Source organism: Dermacentor silvarum, chromosome 7 (assembly GCF_013339745.2).
Source record: "Dermacentor silvarum isolate Dsil-2018 chromosome 7, BIME_Dsil_1.4, whole genome shotgun sequence".
NCBI lineage: Eukaryota > Metazoa > Arthropoda > Arachnida > Ixodida > Ixodidae > Dermacentor > Dermacentor silvarum.
The window spans coordinates 164388270-164399160 of NC_051160.1; the positions used below are offsets into that span (position 1 = coordinate 164388270).

The 10891-nt window shown below is 46.7% G+C and overlaps 1 protein-coding gene across 3 annotated transcripts in view; it reads left to right on the plus strand.

Annotated features, from left to right (window-relative positions):
• LOC119458654 (glutaminyl-peptide cyclotransferase) overlaps positions 1 to 1575 on the plus strand; it is a 60645-nt gene extending 59070 nt beyond the window's left edge. For all 3 annotated transcript variants that reach the window (XM_037720515.2, XM_049671354.1, XM_037720516.2), the window contains one exon: positions 1389 to 1575. In XM_037720515.2, the coding sequence (XP_037576443.1) occupies positions 1389 to 1534 (146 nt within the window). In that variant the 3' untranslated portion in view covers positions 1535 to 1575. The remainder of the gene's footprint in view (positions 1 to 1388) is intronic.
• Positions 1576 to 10891: the final 9316 nt, after the last annotated feature.

The window sequence follows — 10891 nt, forward strand, 5'->3', positions numbered from 1 at the left end:
CAGCAGACGTCAGCAGGTTATAGAAGGCTGGCACATTTAGTTGATAGTGTACCGAAATGTCATATTTGTGGAAAAAGGGAGGGGGCACTTACTAGGGGGGGGGGGGGGGGGGCGATGTTGTAGTATGTTATAGTATATCTGTGCTAATATAATGAATTTTTACTTTTTGAAGGACACTCTGTCAGTCGCAGGTGACTTAATTGCTGTGTTTACAGTATTTAACTCAATTTTATTTGAAAGTTCTGCACTTCGACATACTATGAAATTTCTATCTTTTGTAACCGAAGTTTGCATTTAGCTTAGCACTTACGGTCTGCTCGCCACAGGCCATTGTATCCTTGCAATTTGTACTGTCACTCAACAGGAACGACAGTGCGTGTGCATGCAACGCAGCCAGCAAGAAGGCCGGGTGCTGCTCTTGCTGGGCTGCCGATTGAGCGGAGCGTGCAGCTTCCATCATTTTGCTGCCAAGCGCACTGCGTGTCACTTCCATCCTCGAGAGATGCCCTTATAGACGCAGTTTTCTGCAGTGCCTAAGCACATGAAACACATGTGCAAACCTTCAGAGACGTTCAGATAGAACTGTCTTCTGCAGCTCCTTGACTGGGAAACATAGGTGAACGCAGCCAACCTTTTTGCCTTGCTTGCTGTGGCTGAGCTTGTCCCAATGCAAGTGGTCCTGCCACTATTCCTAGCAGAAAAAAATGTTTTTCTACAAGTCATGTCGCACCATCTGAACGGGTCAAGCTCCAGTTCCAAAGTAAATGCACAGAAGCATTTACTTTGTGTACTAGTATTAAGGTGTACTAATGTTGCTACAGTAAAAAATTTTCGTAATGCTGGCAACCACTACTGCAAACTGCCAAGCCATAGGCTCAAGTAATGTCTAGTCGTTCTGCAAGCTGTTACTGTACAGGGTTCGTAGTTGTCCTGAAACCATTGAAATTTATGGAGTGCTTAAAAATCCTTGAATATTATTTTTCTCGTAAGGTTGCTGTCGTACAGAATTCAATTCAGCCTGGTTGGCAGCATTGCGGCGGTTCACAACCTTTTCTGTTGGTGTCTGTAAAAGTAAAATCTTGCTCATTTCTGACAGCTGTTCTTTTTTTCTCTCTATTTTTTAAGCTGTCAAAGAGAATGTTACTTCAGTCCTTCAGAATTCTTTGTCAGTGCCTCAGAAGGCATAACGAAACCTGAAATGCCTTTTTTTTTTTAATGAAAGCAGCTACAAACCTTGGAAACGCAACTGCTTTATTTGTGTTGGTGCTGCAGTTTGTTATCTTTGCTATGTTGACTCAAAGCACTCCCCGCTGTTTTTGCACCTAATACATATGCAAAAAATCATATTAACTACATGACCTTTCTTCCCCCCCCTTTTATTTTCTCAGATGTGCCCATTGTGCACGTGATACCCAATCCATTCCCAAGCGTCTGGCACACCTTGGATGACAATGCAGAGAACCTGGACCATCCAACCATCAACAACCTGAACAAGATATTCAAGGCCTTTCTCACCGAGTACCTCCGTCTCTGATAGCTGAATCGTTTTCTATTATATTAATATTATTATTATTATTAAAAGAGCCTTTTATGTTTTAGTAATGCTTTTCTGTGTCATTGCTGTGGCAGGTGAGAATGGGACAAGGTGGGACCGAGCAATTTAAATCCACTCGAAAGAATGGCTCGGTTGTAATGTTGAGGGGTTGAAGGTACCTGGCAGAGAACGTTGCTGGTTCGATGTTGACAATGCTCTCAAGCAACATATTGCTATTGGGAGCAAGCAAGGCCAGTAGAAGCGACAACGTGCAGTCGTAGGTGTCTTGCAGTTGGCACATCATGAAGCTCATGAGAATGGCTGATTGAAGGTGTCAAGGACGACAAAGAGAAGAGAAGGACCATCGAGGTGAAAATTACGGTGGTACAATACGCCATCCCGAAGGACAAACTATTGTAATGACGGGTCAGTGGGCACAGATTGAAGTCACTCAATGAGTGACTTGAATGAGTGACACAAATACGACAGGGTACGCCCAGGAACTTGACGATGGCTCAATGATGCCCAAGAGCTGTGCTCTTAGGCGTCCAGTCCTGCGGCGTAACCAAGTGCAGTGAAGGATGAAAGCGGAGAGGAGGGAACCATGAGGCAGAAAGCAGAGAAGGGTATGGCGACAGTGTGAGAAGAGTAGTGCGGGGACGATGGCTACAAATTACGCCAGAGTAGCGTGCGTCGTCTGGGAGGTCTGTCGGCGGCGGCTGCTGCGAATCTACACGTCGCCGACGCACTGGCTCTCACGATCTCCAGATTAGTGAAGCAGTCGTGCCACACTTCGCTCGTTTGCAACGTATCCAGCTTTCTCTCCGAACGGTCACAGTATGTACTTTTTAACTCTAGCAAGTCCCCGACAATACGTGTATCGTCAGGTGTACCTCAAGGCTCCGTGCTCGGCCCTCTCCTCTTCTTACTTTATATAAATGACCTCCCTTCTATTATTTCCTCAAAAATTCGCTTCTATGCTGATGATTGTGTCATATATCGTGTCATTAAATGTGAATCTGATCATGTCGCTCTTAACACTTGTTTTGAAAGGTTTTGTAACTGGTGCAAACAGTGGTAGATGACCTTCAACTTTAGCAAAACTGTCCTTTTATCATTTTCAAGGCGTCGTTCTGTATCTCATTTTATATACTCCTTTAACAATCAATCCCTAAACAGGGTTAACCAATATAAATATTTGGGAGTTTTTTTTTCGCATGATGTCTTCATCTCCGCATATTGAACTAACATGCAAAAAAGCCCTACGACGCCTTGGTTATTTGCAGCGCATGCTCCGTTCCGCACCAAAACACACTAGGCTGATAACCTATATAACCCTAATACGTCCGATATTGGAGTAGGCCTCTATCACATCGAATCCCCATTATAAGAAAGACGTCAAGGCTTTTAGAGTCAGTATAGAAAAAAGCTCTTAGGTTCATCTGTCGTCGTTATATTTTTCACCCTCTTTCTGACCTGAATCTAATCACACTCCAGAAACATCGCCACTTTGATTGTTTAAAGTTTTTCCACAGTTATGTAAATTCACCACAATGTTCTTCTCAAGATTACATTTCATTTTCAGCCCCCTCAAATACTTGACAATCATCATCATCATCAGCCTATATTTTATGTCCACTGCAGGACAAAGGCCTCTCCCTCCGATCTCCAATTACCCCTGTCTTGCGCTAGCGTATTCCAACTCACGCCTGCAAATTTCCTAACTTCATCATCCCACCTGGTTTTCTGCCATCCTCGACTGCGCTTCGCTTCTCTTGGTATCCATTCTGTAACACTCATGGTCCAACGGTTATCCATCCTACGCATTACATGGCCTGCCCAGCTCCACTTCTTCCGCTTAATGTCAACTAGAATATCGGCTATCCCCGTTTGTTCTCTGATCCACACCGCTCTCTTCCTGTCTCTTAACGTTAGTCTTAAGATTTTTCGTTCCATCGCTCTTTGTGCGGTCCTTAACTTGTTCTCGAGCTTTCTGTTCTCGAGCTAACTGTTCTCGAGCCAAGTTTCTGCCCCATATGTTAGCACCGGTAGAATGCAATGATTGTACACTTTTTTTTTCAGCGACAGTGGTAAGCTCCCAGTCAGGATTTGGCAATGCCTGCCGTATGCACTCCAACCCAATTTTATTCTTCTGCAAATTTCTTTCTCATGATCAGGGTCCCCTGTGAGTAATTGACCTAGATAAATGTACTCCTTTACAGACTCTAGAGGTCGACTGGTGATCTTGAATTCTTGTTCCCTAGCCAGGCTATTGAACATTATCTTTGTCTTCTGTATATTCATCTTCAACACAATTCTTACACTTTCTCGGTTAAGGTCCTCAATCATTTGTTGTAATTCGTCTCCATTGTTGCTGAATAGAACAATGTCATCTGCAAACCGATGTTTGTTGAGATATTCGCCGTTGATCCTCACTCCTAAGCCTTCCCAGTCTAAGAGCTTGAATACTTCTTCTAAGCATGCAGTGAATAGCATTGGAGAGTTTATGTCTCCTTGCCTGACCCATTTCTTGATAGGTAACTTTCTACTTTTCTTGTGGAGAACCAAGGTAGCTGTGGAATCCTTGTAGATGTTTGCTAAGATATTCACGTATGCCTCCTGTACCCTTTGATTACGCAATGCCTCTATGACTGCTGGTATCTCTACTGAATTAAATGCCTTTTCATAATCTATGAAAGCCATATAGAGAGGTTGATTGTACTCCGCAGATTTCTCGATTACCTGATTGATGACATGGATATGATCCATCGTAGAATATCCCTTCCTGAAGCCAGCCGGTTCTCTTGGTTGGCTGAAGTGTTGCCCTGATTCTGTTGGAAATTATCTTGGTGAATATTTTATACAATACTGAAAGCAAGCTAATGGGTCTATAATTCTTCAATTCTTTAATGTCTCCCTTCATATGGATTAGTATAATGTTGGCGTTCTTCCAGCTCTCTGGTACACTTGAAGTTGTGAGGCATTGCGTATAAAGGGCTGCAAGCTTTTCAAGCACGATATCTCCTCCATGTTTGATTAAATCTACTGTTATTCCATCTTCTCCAGCAGCTTTTCCCCTGGTCATGTCTTTCAAGGCCCTTCTAACTTCATCGCTAGTTATAGATGGAGCCTCTGTATCTGGTTCATCACTATTTTGAATGAGAGTCGCTTGGCTGTTTTGGGCACTGTACAGGTCAGTATAAAATTCTTCCGCTGCTTTTACTATGTCATCGAAATTGCCGATGATATTACCCTGCTTATCTTTCAGTGCATACATCTTGCCTTGTCCTATGCCAAGCTTTCTTCTTACTGACTTAATGCTGCGTCCATATTTTACGGCTTCCTCAATCTTTCCCACATTATAATTTCGAATATCCCTTACTTTCTTCTTGTTGATCAGTTTGCACAGTTCAGCTAATTCTATCTGATCTCTCGAGTTTGACACTTTCATGTTTTGCCGTTTCTTTATTAGGTCCTTTGTTTCTTGGGAGAGCTTACCTTCTGGTTGCCTTGGTGCTTTACCTCCCACTTCATTTGCTGCTTCCGAGATCAACCTAGTTACGATTTCATTCATTACCTCTATGTTGTCTTTATCTTCGTTTTCTAAAGCTGCATATTTGTTTGCGAGCACCAGCCTGAATTGGTCTGCTTTTACCCTTACTACCTCTAGGTTGGCTTGTTTCCTCATGACTAATTTCACTCTTTCTCTCTTCAAACTGAGAGAAATCCTAGACCTCCCTAACCTATGGTCGCTGCACTTTACCTTACCTAACACTTCTACATCCTGCACTAGGCTCGGATCGGCAGAGAGTATGAAATCTATTTCATTTCTTGTTTCTCCATTAGGGCTTTTCCAGGTCCACTTCCTGTTGCTGCGCTTCCTGAAGAAGGTATTCATTATTCGGAGCCTATTCCTTTCCGCGAATTCTACTAACATCTCTCTTCTTGCATTCCTAGAATCGATGCCATAGTTGCCAATTGCTTGCTCACCAACCTGCTTTTTCCCCACTTTCGCATTGAAGTCGCCCATGACTACGGTATACTGAGTTTGCACCTTTCTCATTGCTAATTCAACATCTTCATAAAACAGTTCTATTTCTTCATCATCGTGACTAGAGGTTGGGGCGTAGGCGGCTTGTACCACCTTCATTTTGTACCTCCTATTCAGCTTTATTACGATGACTGCTACCCTCTCATTAATGCTGTAGAATTCATCAATGTTGCCCGCTAAGTTGTTATGGAGTAGAAATCCTACCCCGGTTTCTCTCTTATCTGGAAGACCTCTGTAGCAGAGGACGTGGCCGTTAGTCAGCGCTGTATAAGCCTCACCAGTTCTTCTAACCTCACTAAGGCCAATAATATCCCAGGCAATGCCTGATAATTCTTCAAATAGTCCTGCTAAGCTAGCCTCACTCGAGAGGGTGCGCATGTTGAACGTTGCCAGGTTCAGTTTCCATTGGCGGCCTGCCTTGACCCAGAGATTCTTAGCACCCTCTGCCGCGTAGCAGGTCTGACCGCCGCCTTGGTCAGGTGCTCCGCAGCCACTGGGAACTGAGGGCCATGGGTTAATTGTCGGAGTCATGAGGGAGGTAGTGGCCGAATACTGCACCAGGGAGGCCAATTCCTGTTCTGGTGAGGGAGTGACTTTGTTGAGGCTTACTGGGCCTCCCTAATTTGGTTGCACCTTGACTAGTATAGCCCCACTAGCTCTCGGCGATATATTTTTTTTCTTGCCGGTGTCAGGCACCACTCAATGCCTGAAAATGTGGTGGACTGGAGTAGGATTCGAACTTACGACCTTCAGATTTGAAGCCGGGTATTCTACCTCTGCTCCACGCCAATACTCGACAATATCATGCTCTAAATATTGTTCCATATAGTTCTCGTTCAGACTTGTTTTTGTACAGTTTTTTCCCTCACACGATTCAGTGCTGGAATGCTCCCTTTAGATGAATTTCTCACTGCTATTTCACAGTTGTTCTTCTTTCTGGGGTTTTACATGCCAAAACCAGTTCTGATTATGAGGCATGCCGTAGTGGAGGGCTCCGGATTAATTTTGACCACCTGGGATTCTTTAAGTTGTAATGTATATGTAAAATTTATTGTTCTTTCCCTACTCCTATTATAGCCAAAGTTTGGCTGCAGTATGTATAAATAAATAAATAAATAAATAAATAAATAAATAAAACGTGCCGCACGAGACAGATGGTCCACGCCAGCCAGTATATCGTGAAATGAAAATGTGTATTGAGCTGCACTCACATTTCGCATTAGGAAGTATCACTATCGTTGGTGAATTTTTTTTTTCTATCTTGTCCACTTGTGCTTTGATGACTTGGCGGTCCGATGCTGAAACTGGGTACATGAAACGATGCTGGGTACAAGTTTGACAACAGATGTCTGCAGAAGGACTTGGTGTTGGGCAAGTTGATGTTTGCTGAACGACATATTGCAGTGTGAAGGCACAAAAGAGACACACGTGACGTGTGTCTGTGCATCTTCTGTGTAATTGTGCCTTCGCGCTACAATATGTAGTTCAACAGATGTCTGGCCCAAAGGACAGTCATATAAGTCGAAAGTATCTCTATAAGAAAGCAATAAGTTACAGAGAACTTCAGCTTCGCCAGGCAAGATGTCTGGGGCGGTCATTTTTGCAATGTCGTTGCCAGAACATTTGGCAGACTTGAACGGCTCACAGGAGTCGTCGATGGCAAAAGTCCCAGCACAGCGATCTGCTAATGGCTAGAGATATTCTCTGTGATAGCACTTGCTTTGTGAGGCCCAAATTTACCACGAGAAGGCACATACGGTAACAGTATGGTTTGACGGACGGTAACTCTGTATGTGAGAACGGCAGTGATGGGGGCAGCTTTTGTTTGAACACCTCCAAGCTAATCAGTTCCTCCTCATATTAGGGTAGAAACTTGGGCGTGTTGGTCATTGTTCATATATAATGGCGGTATTGTGTAGCGTGCGAAATGTAGGAAAAAAAGGACAGAGTAAAGACTAAATACCGCCGTAATGAACCTCCTCATATGTTTGGAAACTAACGTGCAGGGTTCCGTCCAGGTAGAAAATGACATTGGCTAGCACTAAGGCCATGTCCCACTTGTTCCTCTTTGACACATTCATGCATGCTCAGCCATTCTTCAACGTCGATACCATTGAGGCCAGCGGATCCGCCGGGGTCATGCAGATGTGGAAGGGCAACGTCTTGAGTAGCCAGCGATGCTGGTGCAGGGACAGACGTGTTATCCCAAGCAGGCATGGTCACAAGCTGGATGCGGCGTCCTCAGCGGAGCTCCGTTGCGAAGAAGACGGATAACTCGCACCTATCCACCAAATGTTATGCAGATAAAATTATTTTTAAGATGTGCGCAGCTGGAGAGGCTGTCGGGCACCAAAACGGGAAGACGAATCCTCGACCTGCTCGGGATTCGATATCATGAGGCGCGGGGACTGAAGGAAACACTGCTATCGGAAGTCAGGGACGCCATACAGACGGAAAACATGCCGAAGAACATGCACCCGGTGCATGACGTGCAAAGACGTAAACGAAGGGCGGTAGCAATCCTCGAGGAGCACGGAAGACGAGAAGGCGTCCTCTTTGTCGATGCAGCCAGGTACCCGCGGCCCGCCGGTAACGTTGATGGCGACGAGGGACAACGACCACCATCGCCACTACAACGAAATGTGCGAGACGAACCGGAGATGCCAACACCACCATCTCTACTACTACTACGACAAAAACGGCAGGAGCAACAGCAGCAACATCAACGACACGGCCGGCCGACGGCGGCGGAGCCCGCCTTCTCCATGGTGGTCGTAGATACGAAGGGAAGGATCCGAGTCACGGCATCAGCTAGGCTGCCGTCGGCCGAAGCAGCGGAGGAGATGGCCATAGCCCTCGCTGTACTCCACGGAGGTACGGAGGATAGCCTGATCATAAGAGACTCCAAATCAGCGATCCGGAACTACACCAAAGGTTGGGTGTCTGCGGATGTGGCGCGCATGCTCAACACCAGAGCCGGAGACTTCGTGTCCGGCAGGATTACGATCAAGTCCCTCAAATGGTTCGCCGCGCACGTCGGGGAGCTTGGTACTAAAGAAGACAACAGCCGCAACAACAACAATACTAATGGCCGAAAACACACCGGCATCCCGCCCAACCACAACGAGTGTGCCCATCTCGTCACGAGGCAACTTACCCACCGCGACGCGATCACCCAGAGGGCAGCCGCCGTTGTTGTGCGGGACCCCAGCGGAGGAATTATCAACACAACCCAAATCGCGGCGGACGGAGCTGGGGGCCACGGGGAGGCCGACTGTGATATCGAGGAGTTTCCGGCCTCGTACCGAGAGGTTCTTGCACACTATAGGAAAGAACGTATGCCATATCCACAACCCCACGGGCGGCTGGACAGGTCCCAGGCAGTCGACCTGAGGCGGTTGCAGACGGGCACTTTCACCAACCCCTATCACCTGCACCGCCTGAGGCCCGCGCTGCACCCGTCGCCCGGCTGCCCGTGGTGCGAGCACGAACGGGCTGATATGGCCCATATACTTTGGGAATGTCAACGCCCTGAAGAAGAAGGACCAAGAGGAAGGGGGAAGATAACAGCAGGACCTTCTGAAGTGGGGCGCCTCACTGAGAGATGGCAAGCCGCCCTCCTCAGCAAGGCACCCGAGGACCAGGAGTGGGCCATCCAGCAGGGGATGGATGGCCCACTCCTGGCAATGGCCCGAGGATCCTCGGGCCATTGCCGAGGATCTCGAAAGATTTTTCTCCGGCGATGGACCCCTGGCAGCCTAGCCCCGGGCACCAACAGCCTTAACCGCAGGACAAATAAAGTTTATTCCTATCCTATCCTTAAGATGTGTTTAGAAAGATACAGAACATTGATGGAAATGAAAGAGCCCAGCCAGGTTGTGGTAACTTTTTGTAGTCTTCTTCACCTCTGCCTAACAATACAAGTGCCGTGAACAAGGCCTACAAAGAAGACAGAACAATTAAGTTTAGCAACACGTTGAAAGCATAATGTAATGCAAGATGGGGATGTTCTGGGCTATCATTAATGAAGTAACTGCAGAAGGGCGCCATTCTGTGTACTAAAAGCGCAGTTCTTAGATATTGGGTTGGCCCGAGCGTATTGCGTCACATTGTGCTTTCGGTGCACAGTCTAGCACCTGTCCCATCATCCTCCACATTTATCGTCTTCCTATTGTGCTAATATGTAATGAGTCAACTATAACCAACTTCATTCTCATTTCAACTTAATAGATATTCTGTACTTAATGCCACTTTGTTATCGTTCAAGTTTCACAAGAGCACATTTTTTGGTCTGCACTGTTCAGTAAAGGCCTGGCATCACTGGGCCTCTTCGATTTTCGTTGTTCAGGCAGCCAGACGGCAGCTCTCTGACAGGAAATGACGTCATGCTGGCATTGTGGTCACATGGGCCAAAAGTTACCGGCAAGTCTCGGGCAGCCCGAGGCGGCCGCGAGCCTCGCGAAATCGAACAGCCGGCAGCTGGCGTTACCGTGCCGACGCTGCTAGACGCTGCCGTTCGCTCAGTGTCGTCTACTCCGTCATCTGCTTGTAGAAGATGGCGGCTGCGGCGGACGAGATTGCAGTGAACCAGAAACGTTCACCACCCGGCGCGAAAACTGCCAGCCGATGGAGACCGCGAAAGCTAGCGCGGAACTTCTGCTCCAACTGACGAGCAGACGACGCGAAAGAAGGAGAAAAAAAAAAAAAAAAGCGCGTCGTCTGCTCGCTTGCCGGAGCAAAATCGTTCCGGCAGCTGGGCGAGCCCGCGGGCAGCCCGCGAGCAGCCGGAGGAGAGAAAATGAACACGATTCCGGCAGCACTCGGACTGGTGGGCGGAGCTTCGGGCGCTGCCCGAGCAAAACGAACGTCCGGCAGGCAATCGGGCTGTCCGCTGGCTGCCGGCTGGCTGCCCGAGCGGATAATCGAAGAGGCCCACTGTTTGCCTGGTTCATCTAAACTTCTGGCTGGCACTGCTTCTGGCTGGGAATGTGCACTGGTTGAGCAGCTTGCTTCTACAATACACTAATATGTGTGTGCCTATGTGTGACGTTTTTTTTTTTTTTTTCTTCAAGCCAAATGAAGCAGTCAAAAGTTCCAAGTGTACTAGTAAACAATGCAGACCAGAAATGTAACATTGTTGTTGAATTTGAGCGAGAAGAAATCAGCAGCAAGAGGGAAATCCAGCTTTGAAGATGTTAGAATAAAAATGCAGGTCATTATAAATTTACATTGGATCCAACGCCTAAAGCTGTTAACCTCTTCTTCTCTTAAAAAACAATTGCCAGGACACATCTCACGACGACTGT